The sequence below is a fragment of the Prunus avium genome, chromosome 1, assembly GCF_965620075.1.
Source record: "Prunus avium chromosome 1, drPruAviu1.hap1.1, whole genome shotgun sequence".
Classification (NCBI taxonomy): Eukaryota; Viridiplantae; Streptophyta; class Magnoliopsida; order Rosales; family Rosaceae; genus Prunus; species Prunus avium.
Window position 1 is genome coordinate 2,658,755 of NC_142284.1, and position 15,558 is coordinate 2,674,312.

At 33.7% G+C, this 15,558-nt stretch overlaps 2 protein-coding genes across 2 annotated transcripts; both read left to right on the forward strand.

The window, feature by feature from the left end:
- The first annotated feature begins 658 nt into the window (after window positions 1-658).
- On the forward strand, window positions 659-2,759 carry LOC110751261 (1-aminocyclopropane-1-carboxylate oxidase homolog 1-like). The gene is made up of 3 exons (XM_021951701.2): window positions 659-1,258; window positions 1,737-2,064; window positions 2,188-2,759. Exons 1-3 carry the CDS (start codon window positions 858-860, stop codon window positions 2,434-2,436), a joined length of 978 nt encoding a protein of 325 aa, XP_021807393.1. The 5' UTR covers window positions 659-857; the 3' UTR covers window positions 2,437-2,759.
- Window positions 2,760-11,789: 9,030 nt separating this feature from the next.
- Window positions 11,790-13,795, forward strand: LOC110751343 (1-aminocyclopropane-1-carboxylate oxidase homolog 1-like). Its single transcript, XM_021951797.2, has 3 exons — window positions 11,790-12,334; window positions 12,821-13,148; window positions 13,272-13,795. The coding sequence occupies exons 1-3, from the start codon at window positions 11,937-11,939 to the stop codon at window positions 13,518-13,520; spliced, it is 975 nt and encodes a 324-aa protein (XP_021807489.2). The 5' UTR covers window positions 11,790-11,936; the 3' UTR covers window positions 13,521-13,795.
- The last annotated feature ends 1,763 nt before the right edge of the window (window positions 13,796-15,558 follow it).

The window sequence follows — 15,558 nt, forward strand, 5'->3', positions numbered from 1 at the left end:
TTTATTGTCTAATTTGTTGTGCTGGCTTTGTTTAACAGATTATTTTTTGCAAATCTTGGTAACTTAATTTACATAAAAATATAGGTACATTATTCTTTAAAAAAAAATACATGTACATTTACTCATACAATCCTTTTTTTTTTTTTTTGTTGGAATTTACCTATACAATCTAAGTAAATTAGTATACTTAAATTTTTTTGAAATTCGTAGGATGGACGGGTCTGTCTCTTCCTAAGAAAAAAAAAAAAAAAATCAAACTATACGTAAATGATTTACCTATACAATTTAGGTAACTTAGTGTGAATGTAGGTAAATTTGTCAAACCTATGGGTACACTAATTAAACTAGTCTAAACAATTACGAAAAATATATTGCTTTGTTGATGTGGTAAATTTACAAAGTTGCTATTGTTTTTTTGGGGTCAGAAAACTGATCAAACCAAAAAACAAATTGAAGATGTTTTCATCGCTGATCAAACTGAATGCCCATTATTAGGGATTAAGGAATAGCTAAAATGTAAGGGATTTCAAAGGCACGTGTTGTAAAACATTTATAATACATATTTGATCATTCCTGGCATTGAATTCAAACTTTGGGATGAATGACTTATCTTCTTGGGAATTCCTGTGGAGCCTATAAATACCGCTGCACATTGTTGGACAAAAGCACTAATTAGCTCCTCCTCCTATAAACTTCCTTGAGCTTTGTTCCCCATCATCCTCCTATATATCTCCTTATACTCCTCTTCTGCTTCTACTTTCTAATTAGCGAAGGGCTTTTACAGTTTTATACTTAAGAGTCTATTTGTTAATCACGTACATTGTTTTGATCCAAAAAAAAAGAAAAAAAAAAGAAAAATGGTGGCCGTAACCAGAGCAGATGAGAGGCTGGGAAGTGGTGCCAAACTCAGTATCCCAACCATTGATCTTAAGGGCATCGATAGCAACTCAGTTTTACGAACTGAAGTTGTCGAGAAAATTCGAGATGCATGTGAGAATTGGGGTTTCTTTCAAGTTCAAAACGGAATTCCTGTTGAAGTTTTGGAGAGGATGGTGGATGGGATACGTGAGTTCCATGAGAAGGAGAATGAGCTTAAGAAACAGTTGTGTTCAAACTCAAAGGATTCTGGGAACAAGGAGCAGTATATGTCCAACAATCGCTTTTTCAAATCTTCACAAGGAAACTCGAGGGATTCGTTTGTGTGCTATATGGCTCCTGATCCAACCAAACCAGCAGACGAATTACCCTTAGCGTGCAGGTATGCATGGCACTATATATGTAACTTATAATACACTCTAGTCTAACCATGCATTCAGGGTTGGAGAAATTTTCTTTTCTTTGTGGTGGTAACATGGAAACCTGAATGAATGAGGACTTTATACCTGGTACAATATTAATAATATATATATACATCACAAGACGGGTTTTGCATTTGTACGTCAAAAAATTTACGTTTGGCACCCCATATTGTTTAGAGATGGACATGTAATCCGTGATTCTGATTTACATAGTCTACCCAATCTCTACATGCAAAATAATAGATGTCTTGTGAAAATAATTTCCTTATAATACATAACTTCAAGGAAGTTGATATCCTCTTTTATACATAAACTAAAATCTGTACATGACTCCCCTTGCATGGTTAGTTTATAATTTGCACCTTCTAGTGTTTTACCATTACTTTCATCATTTGGTAAATGAAATTAATTAGTGAACTTGATGACTTCGAGTTGCAGAGATATAGTGAATGAGTACTCAAAGCTAGTGAAGGATTTGGGATTTACTTTGTTTGAGTTGCTTTCCGAGGCTCTTGGGCTTAAGCCAAACCAACTTAAGGACGCGTACATGGATTCTGTTGAAGGGCTTTCTATTATGGGTCACTACTATCCACCATGTCCTGAAACAAAATTGACTATGGGCACCGGCAAGCACACTGATGGCTGCTTCATCACCGTACTTTTACAAGATCAAATGGGTGGCCTCCAAGTTTTGTATGAGGATCAATGGATTGATGTTCGCCCCATCCGTGGAGCTCTTGTCGTCAACGTTGGAGACCTTCTGCAGGCAAGCTCATTATTACAATTAGATAGCCAAATTTTTCATTGCATGAAATCTATATCAATACCAAATAATAAAAAAGATTATATATATGAAGTTTTAATAAACTTATGTTTTGTTTTTGTGCAGCTTATCTCAAATGACAAGTTTATTAGTGTTAACCACAGAGTTATCGCGCAGAGTGTAGGCCCAAGAGTTTCTGTGCCAACCTTTTTCAGACCACATGCAGAAAATCCAAAAGCTTATGGACCAATCAAGGAGTTGTTATCAGAAGAAAATCCCCAAATCTATCGGGAAACTAATGTTAAAGATTATCTGAAGCACTATCTCTCAGAACTGGTAAAAGGGAACTCCGCATTAGATAATTTCAAGCTATGAAGGATAATAAAAGCGCTTTGCTTTTGGTTCTCGGTACCGTTGTTAGTTTCTCTGTCGTCGTGGCTCTGTTGGCTGCAGGCTGTGCCTCTGGTCCTATGGCTAGGATTTTTATTTTTCAGTGTCCTTTTGCTTTTTATGTTAGGTCCATTTGTTTGGTCGTCTTATTTGTGGTCTCAAATTCTGTCCGAGTCAATTATTGTTATGACGTGTTGCTCTTCTAATAAAAGTACTTTTGGAAACAAAGAAAGATATATAGTATATAGTACAACTTTCTTCTGGTGTGTGATGACATCAGTTTTATAATAAACACCGATGCTAAAGTTCCTTATGTGTGCCAAAAAAGTGTTGACCCCAATGTCTAAACATGCAAGGCATCGGCAGTTTTAATAGTTCTGATGCTAAATTCGGTTTACAACATCATAATTTTAGACTACAATGATGCATTTTTTGATTTACAACGTCACAAAAATCAGTAATATTGATGCTACTTCTAGTTATAGGCATCAGTTGTCTTATGAGTGATGTTGTTTTAAATTTTAAACCTTAGTTGTTTGTACAAAATTAAGGTTGTTACGAACAATATCATGGTGTGTTGCCCATTACACATCAAAAAAACATATATAAATTTAAATATATCTAACACTACAATTTTTCCAACCCCACATATGACAACAAGTTTTGTGATTTATATATAACAACATTTTTCTTCATTTATCAACCTTGAAATTTGAGTACAAAAGAGAAATATAGTCTAACAAACCAAATAAATATAAATTAAAATTATATAGCCAAATTTCTTCATTCGTGATTATTAAAATTAGATAGCCAAATTTTTCATTGCATGAAATATTCTATCAATACCAAATAATTAAAAAGATTATATATATTAAGTTTTAATAAACCTATAACTATATGCGTTGTTTTTATGCAAGCTCATCTCAAAATGACAAGTTTATTAGTGTTAATAACCACAGAGTTCTAGCGCAGAGTGTTGGCCCAAGAGTTTCTGTGCCAACCTTCTTTAGACCACATTTAGAAAATTCAAAAGTTTATGAACCAATCAAGGAGTTGTTATCGGAAGAAAATACTCAAATCTATCGAGAAACTAGTGTTAAAGATTATCTGAAGCACTTCCTCTCAGAACAGATAAATCCGCATTAGATATTTTCAAGCTATGAAGGGATAAAAGGGCTTAGCCTTGTCGCAGGTGCACTGAATTATTTCTCACTCTTTACTCTGTTCTCTATTTTCTTTCATCGTGGTCGTTGCTACCGTCAACTCTGTTGGCTGCTGGTTGTGCCTCTGACTAGGGCAAGGATTTTTTTAGCCTCCTTTTGTTTTCTATGTGGGGCCCATTTGTTTAGGCCTCTTATTTGTGGTTTGGTTTTGGTCGCGAGTTTGTGTGTTGGTCTTGGTCCTCCTCTTTTATTTTTGGGTATTTTATTATAGACTCATTTCATGTTAAAAATGTTGACAAAAATCCTTGTATTACGCTTATTCAATCGAGACCTAATTCGCATTTAATACTTTTTTTTCCATGACTATTTTGCTCTATATAATCCTTGATTTAAGACATTGTAATGGCTATATAAAAAAAAAACATAAAAACATACACACCAATTTGTAATACACATAATATAGATATAATTTACCTAAACAAAAGGTCAAAATGAAGAACACATTTATAAATGAAGAAAAAATGCACGAGTAGAAATATAAAATTAGGTTGCCTTAACAATAAGAAGATAAAAAAAAAAAATGTATATGTAATATGCATAAAACTCACACATTGAATTCCCTTTTCTTAGGTAGACTACGACACTCGAATCTATTTTGTAGGTAGTTAACATAAGGATTCGGATCCTCTGCTATATGCTTTTCTCTACCATAATCTACTTGACTTTTATTCTTCACGTGCCACTTCATTAAAATTTAATCTAAGGGTATTAAACCGGACACATTGTCCTTAAAATAAAAACCCAATAAAAAAATGAAAAAAAGGCCCTAATTGGAGTAACAGAAAACTTAATGTCCTCTAGCATTTCTTCTTCGTTTCTTTTCCCCTCATTTCTCTGCACTTCTCCCCCCAAAATCTATCGATCTCTTATCTTCTCTCTATTAGGGGCAGACAGCGCAGAGAAAGGAAGAAGAAGAAAACAAAACAAAAAGAAGAATTGCTAGAAGACGGTAAGTTTTCTGTCAGTCCAATTAGGGCATTTGTTTTCATTTTTAATTATGAGTAAATTTAGTCTTTATTTTAAGGATGATGTCCCAAGATTAAAGTAATTGGATTAAATTTTAATGAGGTGGCGTGTACTAGATAAAAGTCAAGCAGATCATGATAAAGAAAGTCATGGGTATGAAGTTCTCTCCACTACTACAAAAAACACTTTGCGCGACGAATGATTTTTGGTCGCGCAAAGGAAAATTTCGTCGCGCAAAGTTTGAGCGACGAAATTTTGGTTGCGCAAGTTTTGTCCCGCAAAACTCATAAAGAAAGGGTTTGCGCGACGGCGAAAATTCTTCGTCGCACAAAGCCATTTTGCACGACGAAGGATAACAACTTGCGCGACGAATCATGACGACTTTGCGCGACGAAAATAACAACTTTGCGCGATGAATCCTGAAAACTTTGCGCGACGGACAATAACAACTTTGCGCGACGAATATTAATTACTTTACGGGACGAATATTATATACTTTGCGCGACGAATAATATCTCCTTTGTGCGACGAAAGTTCATGTCGCGCAACTGTACTTTGCGCGACGAATGTTAACGTCGCGCAAAGGTTTGCGCGACGACATATTCATTTCTTTTAATTTTTGTTTTTTGAAAATTTTAAACTAAAATAAACTAATTTAATAGTTTGCGCAATGAAATATTTTGTCGCGCAAGGTTTTTGACATTTTTTTAATTATTATTTCTCTTATATCAATTTCATTATATTAATTTTTTTAAATTTAATTTAATTGTATGATTTTATTTTTCTTAATTACTTTAATTTAAATTGACATATTCAAAATAAAATTACATAAGAAAAATAGTGGTCAAATTATCCAATATACATAATATTCAAAATGTACACTTAAATTAACAAAGTACAATAATAAAATCTACAAGCCTCTTATACCAAATCCTCAACTTTAGCCATCAAAGCCTCAACAATTCCCTACAAAAAAAAAAAACAAATATTGTCAAATAACAAAACAATAACATAAAATAATGACAAATAATTGGCATAAACTCAAAACTAACTCCAAAAACACATATTAATGAAAAAAATTTAAAATTTACAGAGAAGTGAGTGTGAGAGAATTAGAGAAGATAGTGAGAGAGAGATGAGAGAGTGAGTGAGAGTGAGAGATGATGAAAAGAGAGATGAGAGAGTGAGTGAGAGAGAGAGAGATAGTGAAGAGAGAGATGAGAGATTAAGTGAGAGAGTGAGTGAGAGAAATGGTAGGATTTGGGGAGTGGGAAAGAGAGAAATGGTAGGATTTAGAAGACATTGAGAAAATGGTGGAGGAGTTATTTTGCTTTTAAAGAACATATCACTTTACGCGACGAAACAATATATTGGTCGCGCAAAGTGTTTAAAAAATTTTTAAAAAAAAATTCCCATTTTCGGTGCCCGCCAAATTTTTTCAGTTTTGCGCGACGAATTTCTGGTCGTCCAAACTTTTGCGTGACCAAAATATTCCCGCGTCCCATTTTTGGTGCCCTCCAAATTTTTAGAGTATACTTTGCGCGACGAATATTTATATATTGGTCGTGCAAAGTCGAAAAAAAAATTTAATTTTAAAAATCCCATTTTTGGTGCCCGCCAAATTTTTAGAGTATACTTTGCGCGACGAATATTTATATATTGGTCGTGCAAAGTCAAAAAAAAAATTTAAAAAAAAATTCCCATTTTTGGTACACGCCCAAATTTTGAGAGTATATTTTGCGCAACGAAATACCAATTGGTCGCGCAAAGTCTTAAAAAATATTTAAAGCTAGTAATAAATACATATACTATTCAATTTCTTAAGTGTTATACGTACAAAATAAATAAATTTAAAGCTACTCAACGATCCAACCGTCAAACTTGTTTGTTTATACTTCGAGATCATATACACCAAAATTTAGAAAAAATAAACATTAAGAGATCAATTAATGGGACAAAATATTTCGACGGATATAAACGAAAAATCATGATTTAACGGTTATTTCAACCCTCATTTTGATGATTTTTACCAGCTACATTCCTTGATGCTATATGAATACAATGACTGCATTCAATCGTCAATTTAAAATATTTACACTAGTAGATACCACAAAATCGTATGTTATATTTGATAAAAGTATAAATAAACTCTTATTTGTTAGTGAATATATTGTTTTCATGGCATACGCATTCTACAAAACTAGTTTCAACGATCCAACCGTCAAATTTGTTTGTTTACACTTCGAGATCATATACGCCAAAAATCGGAAAAAATAAACATTCAGAGATTAAGTAATAGGACAAAACTTTTCGACGGGTATAAACGAAAAATCACGATTTAACGGTTATTTCAACTCTGATTTTGATGATTTTTTACAGCTACACTCCTTGACCCTATATGAATACAATGGTTGCATTCGATCGTCAATTTAAAATATTTACACTAGTAGATACCACAAAATCTTATGTTATATTTAATAAAAGTATAAATAAACTCTTATTTGTTAGTGAATATATTGTTTTCATGGCATACGCATTCTACGAAACTAGTTTCAACGATTCAACCGTCAAATTTGTTTGTTTACACTTCGAGATCATATACGCCAAAAATCGGAAAAAATAAACATTCAGAGATTAAGTAATAGGACAAAACTTTTCGACGGTTATAAACGAAAAATCACGATTAAACGGTTATTTCAACTCTGATTTTGATGATTTTTTACAGCTACACTCCTTGACCCTATATGAATACAATGATTGCATTCGATCGTCAATTTAAAATATTTACACTAGTGGATACCACAAATCTTATGTTATATTTAACAAAAGTATAAATAAACTCTTAATTGTTAGTGAATATATTGTTTTAATAGCATATGTATTCTATGAAACCAGTTTCAACGATCCAACCGTCAAACTTGTTTGTTTATACTTCGAGATCGTATACCCCAAAAATCGGAAAAAATAAACATTCAGAGATCACGTAATGGGACAAAAATTTTCGATGGTTATAAACAAAAATCACGATTAAACGGTTATTTTAACTCCGATTTTGATGATTTTTTATAGCTACACTCCTTGACCCTATATGAATACAATGACTCAATTTGATCTTCAATTGAAAATATTTACACTAGTGGATACTACAAAATCTTATATTGTATTTAATGAAAGTTTATAAACTCTTAATTGTTAGTGAATATATTGTTTTGATGGCATACGCATTCTACGAAACTAGTTTCAACGATCCAACCGTCAAACTTGTTTGTTTATACTTCGAGATCATATACGCCAAAAATCGAAAAAAATAAACATTCAGAGATCAAGTAATAGGACAAAACTTTTCGATGGTTATAAACCAAAAATCATGATTTAACGGTTATTTCAATTTCGATTTTGATGATTTTTTACAGCTACATTCCTTGACCCTATATGAATACAATGAACCAATTTGATCGTCAATTTAAAATATATATTTTCTAACAAAAACCCAATCCGAACTACAATAATATATTTTTCTAACAAAATAATTTTTTTATTTTTGTATAGACTTTGCGAGACGAAGATTATTATTTCGTCGCGCAAAGTCATCCAAATTTTTTTTAATTTTTTATAAAATTTTAGTAAAGACTTTGCGAGACAAAGATTATTATTTCGTCGCGCAAAGTCATCCAAAATTTTTTTAATTTTTTAATTTAAATTTTAGTAAAGACTTTGCGAGACAAAGATTATTATTTCGTCGCGCAAAGGCATCCAAAATTTTTTTAAAATAATTTATTTATTTATTAATTTTTGTAAATACTTTGCGAGACGAATCACTATTCGTCGCGCAAAACTCTGTGCACCGAATTCTATTATTCGTCGCGCAAAGTTACTTTTCGCGACGATTCTTTGTCGTCACGCAAAGTTTTGTCGTGCAAAGTCACTTTGTGCGACAATTTGTTTTTCGTTGCGCAAAATTGAGTCGCGTAAGACTTTGAGCGACGATGATTTGTATTTGTCGCGCAAAGTGACTTTGCGCGATGAATTTTGTTTCGTCGCGCAAAGTTTGGTCGCGCAAGGGTTTTTTTTTAGTAGTGCTCTCACACACATACATAACTAAAATGTCATGGGATTCGAACCTGAGACCCCTGGTCTACAAGATCAGGCTCTTTTCTACTCGACAAGACCCCAGTGGCTTTACCGTTCATTTTGCTCTTGATTTTCTACACCCATTAATATGTTTTCTTTGGGTGATAGTATAAACTAAAGGGGATGAGATTTCTCACACACACGCACACCTAACTAAAATGCCATAGGATTCAAACTTGGGACCTCTAGTCTACAAGATCAGGCTCTTTTCCACTCGGCTCCCTATTGGCTTTACAGTTCATTTTGCTCCTGATTTTCTCCACCTAATAAAAAGAAGAATTTGTTCGCACTGCACGCACAATAGAACGTTCCAAGAGACTAACAACATACCAAAAGAATAACTCGGAAATAATTTTCTCGGATCTTATTTGAAAGTCCGTTTAAAGAAAATTCATCTCCGACAATAATAACTAAGCGTATGTAATTTTTCTTCTAGTCCAATTAAGCTTGTATATTAAATTTGAAGGAAGAGTCATAAAGTTTGAGTAGTGGCATGTAGTAACAAAATTTTCTTGGTCACAAAGTAATCAATTAGCATTACTTTTCTGGAAGTAAAACTTGGCTGTCGGATGGGGGAAAACGTTTTGACTTTGGACATATAGCAAACTGATGCTCTGGCACCTTCTAATTGGATGGTCAAGGTTTCCGTTCACTAGCTGAATTGCGACATGTTATAAGTGAATAAAGGCTTTTTATCGCAAATGGTCCTAAAGTTAGCGAAATTATCACTTTTCGTTCTTAATATTTTTTGTGACATTAATAATCTTTAACGTTACCTAGTACACATCAAAATAGTCATGCCATTAGAAATTTTGTTAAATTATTGATGTGGAAGGTAAATAGGCTCCACATCTTCAATGACGTGGTGACACATGAATAAAATAAAACATATTTTTAAAACCATTAAAAAAAATTAAAAATTCGAAACAAGTTGAATTTTTTTTCCCATCCCACTCTGCCCTCTCTCTACGCTCCCTCTCCCTCTTTTATTTTTCTCGCCCACCACCCCATCCCCACCCGCAACCCATGCCACAAATCATGATTCATAAATGGTGCCTTACAGCCTCCCATCTCAACCTTTTTCCAAATTCACACAAAACCCATAAACCAAAACATCCAAATAATTCAATCTTAGCAGAGGGAGAGGGAGAGTAGAGAGAGAGTTGACTAGATGCGTTTGGAAAAAAAAAGAAAAGAAATTTCAACTTTTTCCTAAATTGTTTTAATTTTTAATAGTTTTTCATAAATGTTTTTAATTTTTTTTTTAATCTTATCCACATATCACGACATCATTGGAGATGTAGAGCCCACTTGACCATTTGTGATAAAAAGCCGTGAATAAATTTATAAGATTGATTGAAATAAATTAGTAGGGAAAATATTGTTGGTACCAGGTATACCTAGTATTGATATTTGGTTGTTGGTTTTGTTTGGTCGATATTATTATATATTATAACCAATAATTCTTCAAATACATATAATATAGTATTTGGCTAATACTGCTAAATTTCAGAGAGATGGTCAACGGCCCACTACTAGCAACACTAATATTATCACAAAAGATCTCACTGATATTATAAATGAAACCATTCATTTTATGTTATATTTTATTTAGTAAAGTTTCTAATATGGGAATGTAACTTTATATTCTTTTCTGAACAATCACTTCTGAATATGAATTGATTATAAGGTGTTGCTTTCTAGATCTTCAATCGAATTCCTGCCTGAAGTATAAACAATTGGAGTAAATAGGGTCGGCTATATATTATTATTATATGCAGCCTGTCTTTTTCGTGATAAATAAAATTATATTTGGCTGCACAGGAAGGGATCTATGGCCTTTTTATCCTTTTTTTTTTTTCATTTTGGAATTCTTGTGCAGCCTATATTATATATATATACAGAAATTCTCTTGTACGGATGTTTGGATGTTATTATCGTGCAGACGCTATGTATTTTTTATTACACCTCTTTTCTTTTTTCCCTATTTATAATAACATCCGCATAATAATAACACCTCTTTTCTTTTCTTTTCTACTTTTTAATCACGTACGTTGTTTGATCCAAAAAAAAAATGTTGGCCACAACACGAGCAGATGAGAGGGAACTGGTGCCCAACTAAGTATCCCAACCATTGATCTTCAAGGCATGACTGAACACTAGAATCTTCCTTTATATCAAATATTATATATTATTGTACCGGATACTACTGGGTTAGGCAGTTACTTTCTGAATTATGAATTGATTAACCCTCGCTTTCTAGAACTTCAACCAAATTACTATTCGGAATAGGGACTAAAGTATAAATAATTGAAGTCAATAAGCATTGGTCCAATGACGTGCTTTCTTTGAATTACGTTTTTATTGTCTAATTTGTTGTGCTGACCTTTTTTTTACTGTCAATTTCTTTTTAATAATAATTTCAATCAAATTTTTATCTTTAATCAAAATTAGGTGTTTTGGGATATACTCATTGGTGTATAGGCAAATTTAACTACGTGATTATTTGTCAGAATTTTATTTAAATACAAGTTTTTAAGGTGCATATGCCTCTACGTATATTATGGAACTTGCGAAATTCCTAGGATGGGTGGGTCTTTGTCTTCATATTTTTTTTTAAACTTACGTTACCTATACACAATCTAGGTAAATTAGGTAACTTACCTTACCTATACACATTATGTATATATATATAGGTAATGTGTCAAACCTATACGGCTACACTAAATTTTTCTAAAAAAATAACGAAAAAAATATAATGCTTGATATGGGAACTTTTCAAAACTGATATAGTTAAGTTGTCATCGCTAAGCGAATTGAACACCCGTTATATGAGGAATAAAACAAAGGCTGAAAAGAAAGGAGAATCCTGGTCATGGGGCATGAGTCATTACAGGCATTGAATTCCAACTTTTGGTTTTTCTTGGAAGTTTAAAAAATAGGTGGCTGAATGACTTTTTTTATTTGGAATTCCTTTGCATGCAGCCTATAAATATGTTGCTAGACATTATAGGACAAAGCACTAATTAGCTCCTCCTCCTACAAACTGCCTTAGTAATATCTCCTTATACCCCTCCTCTTCTGCTTGTACTTTCTAATTAGCTAGTCTATTTGTTAATCACCTACATTGTTTGATCTGAAACCAAAAAAAAAAAAAAAAAAAACATGGTGGCAGTAACAAGAGAAGATGAGAGGCTGGGAAGTGGTGCCCTCAGTATCCCAACCATTGATCTTAAGGGCATCGATAGCAACTCAGTTTTACGAACTGAAGTTGTCGAGAAAATTCGAGATGCATGTGAGAACTGGGGTTTCTTTCAAGTTCAAAACGGAATTCCTGTTGAAGTTTTGGAGAGGATGGTGGATGGGATACGTGAGTTCCATGAGAAGGAGAATGAGCTTAAGAAACAGTTGGGTTCAAACTCGAACGATTCTGGGAACAAGGAGCAGTATATGTCCAATAATCGCTTTTTCAAATCTTCACAAGGAAACTCGAGGGATTCATTTGTGTGCTATATGGCTCCTGATCCAACCAAACCAGCAGACGAATTACCCTCAGTGTGCAGGTATGCAGGGCAAAATTTTTATTTATGTAATATTATAATACACTCTAGTATAACCATGCATTTAGGGTTGGAGAGAAATTTTCTTTGTGGTGGTAACATGGTAACATGGTGTTACCATGCATTATAACATGAATGAATGAGGACTTTATATTTGGTACAATATTAATAATATATATATACTTATTGTAATAGGGTGAATTGGTAACATCACAAGGTGGGTTTTACTTTCTTACTTTAAAAAAATCTACGTTTGGCATCCCATATTATTTAGAGAAGGATATGTAATCCGTGGATGTCCTCAGAAAAATAATTTCCTTATAATACATAACTTCAAGGAAGTTGATCCTCTTTTATACATAAACTAAAATCTGTACATGACTCCCCTTGCATGGTTAGTTTATAATCTGCACCTTTTAGTGTTTTACCATTACTTTCATCATTTGGTGAATGAAATTAATTAGTGAACTTGATGACTTCGCGTTGCAGAGATATAGTGAATGAGTACTCAAAGCTAGTGAAGGATTTGGGATTTACTTTGTTTGAGTTGCTTTCCGAGGCTCTTGGGCTTAAGCCAAACCAACTTAAGGACGCGTACATGGATTCTGTTAAAGGGCTTTCTATTATGGGTCACTACTATCCACCATGTCCTGAAACAAAATTGACAATGGGCACCGGCAAGCACACTGATGGCTGCTTCATCACCGTACTTTTACAAGATCAAGTGGGTGGCCTCCAAGTTTTGTATGAGGATCAATGGATTGATGTTCGCCCCATCCGTGGAGCTCTTGTCGTCAACGTTGGAGACCTTCTGCAGGCAAGCTCATTATTACAATTAGATAGCCAAATTTTTCATTGCATGAAATCTATATCAATACCAAATAATAAAAAAGATTATATATATGAAGTTTTAATAAACTTATGTGTTGTTTTTGTGCAGCTTATCTCAAATGACAAGTTTATTAGTGTTAACCACAGAGTTATCGCGCAGAGTGTAGGCCCAAGAGTTTCTGTGCCAACCTTTTTCAGACCACATGCAGAAAATCCAAAAGCTTATGGACCAATCAAGGAGTTGTTATCAGAAGAAAATCCCCAAATCTATCGGGAAACTAATGTTAAAGATTATCTGAAGCACTATCTCTCAGAACTGGTAAAAGGGAACTCCGCATTAGATAATTTCAAGCTATGAAGGATTATAAAAGCGCTTTGCTTTTGGTTCTCGGTACCGTTGTTAGTTTCTCTGTCATCGTGGCTCTGTTGGCTGCAGGCTGTGCCTCTGGTCCTATGACTAGGATTTTTATTTTTCAGTGTCCTTTTGCTTTTTATGTTAGGCCCATTTGTTTGGTCGTCTTATTTGTGGTCTCAAATTCTGTCTGAGTCAGTTATTGTTATGACGTGTTGCTCTTCTAATAAAAGTACTTTTGGAAACAAAGAAGATATATAGTACAACTTTCTTCTGGTGTGTGATGACATCAGTTGTCTTATGAGTGATGTTGTTTTAAATCTTAAATCTTAAATCTTAGTTGTTTGTGCAAAATTAAGGTTGTTATAAGCAATATCATGGTGTGTTGCCCATTACACATCAAAAAACATATATAAATTTAAATATATCCAACACTACAATTTTTTCCAACCCCACTTATGACAACAAGTTTTGCGATTTACATATAACAACATATTTGGCAGGCTGCACGCACAACAGAACGCTCCTAGAGACTAACGATAGACCAAAAGAATATCTATTTTCGTGGAACTTATTATTTGAAAGTTGATTGAAAGAGAAAATTCGTCTCTGACAATAACTTCTTGTCAGTTTTTCTTATAGTCCAATATCTAAGCTTGTGCATTTAATTTGAAGGAAAAGTCTTCAAGTTTGAGTAGTGACAAATTGGCTGCTGGATAGCGAACTGATGCTGGCACCCTCTAATTGAATGGTCAAAGTTCCTGGTCATCACTAGCTGAAATTCCAATTGCTGGGGAAAAGATTGTTTGAAAATAAATTATTGGAGAAAAGATTTCTTGGTACCAGGAATTGATATTTGGTTGCTGGTTTTGTTTGGTCGACCACAATAATTCTTCGAATACTCATGCATATCGTATCCAACAACGTATCCGGACCTAAATCGGATTGGGACTAAAGTATAAACAATTGGAGGAAATAAGGGTCGGCTAATATTCAATAATTATTATCATCATCATTAATAATTTTTTCACTCAGTAATCAGGATTGTATCGTATTCTATTATTGTTCGATGACATGCTATATTGCTCGTATTCAACCACAACCAGGGTATCAACGTGGGAACCCTCTTTCTCCTTATCTCTTCCTTACTGAATTGATGCTACTAGGGCAGATTGTGGTCTGGTCAATTGCATTTTTGGTCTCAGGTTTAAAAAAGAAAAACAATTTGCAGAAGTCTGCTCTTTCATTTAGTCCTCCATCAGAAAAGGTTTTATTTGGATAGGGCTCCGAAATTGCCTATGAGACACATGCATCGTTTGGACGTCTTCGGAAGTTTTTCCGTTCTTTATTTTATTTATTTTATCATCTTTCATGAGTCTCTTCCATGGGAAGAGTTTGGTCCGCACACCATAGGTTCCTTTCGATGACATTTCAAAGAAAAGGAAAGCAGCAGAATTCTTGTTCATCTTATCAAGACATAAATGGCAACATGTTAATTGTCCTATACAAGAAGAGTCAACATGCTGCTTATACGCGTTGGCTTGCCCTTGTTGTTATGCTGGATGAGAAAGTTTCTGGTGTCTTGAGAGTTTGGGTATGCTTTTGTGTGTATCTCCATGAGGATTCGAACATAAAATTACTGGTCTACAAATAAATACCATTTTCAACTAAGCCAGATCCCATTGACGTTTTGTTCTCTATTACCTTATGCTTTTGCATTCATATGTTTTGGGGATCGTTACATTCCTACGCGTATGACATAAGTTTTCCTGAAGCAATTTCATGTTAAGGATGTTTCACGCAACGATTCAATTTTCTGTAAGTACAACTAGGACTGAACACAAGAATCTTCATGCATATTAAATATTATATACCCCACACTACTTAGGCAGTTGTTTTCTGAATTATGAATTGATTAACCCTTGCGTTCTAGATCTTCAACCAATTTACTATATATATTCTACATAGGCACTAAATTAAAGTATAAATAGTTGAAGAAAACGAGTGTGGGCGCGTGATGCATGTTTTTTTGTTTTTCATTCTT

Excerpts from the sequence above, each read along its gene's own strand:
- LOC110751261 (XM_021951701.2), top strand. The coding sequence starts at position 858 with ATGGTGGCCGTAACCAGAGCAGATGAGAGGCTGGGAAGTGGTGCCAAA. Across the intron at positions 1,259-1,736 it reads GAATTACCCTTAGCGTGCAG|AGATATAGTGAATGAGTACT; the intron begins GTATGCATGGCA and ends TTCGAGTTGCAG. Across the intron at positions 2,065-2,187 it reads ACGTTGGAGACCTTCTGCAG|CTTATCTCAAATGACAAGTT; the intron begins GCAAGCTCATTA and ends GTTTTTGTGCAG.
- LOC110751343 (XM_021951797.2), top strand. The coding sequence starts at position 11,937 with ATGGTGGCAGTAACAAGAGAAGATGAGAGGCTGGGAAGTGGTGCCCTC. Across the intron at positions 12,335-12,820 it reads GAATTACCCTCAGTGTGCAG|AGATATAGTGAATGAGTACT; the intron begins GTATGCAGGGCA and ends TTCGCGTTGCAG. Across the intron at positions 13,149-13,271 it reads ACGTTGGAGACCTTCTGCAG|CTTATCTCAAATGACAAGTT; the intron begins GCAAGCTCATTA and ends GTTTTTGTGCAG.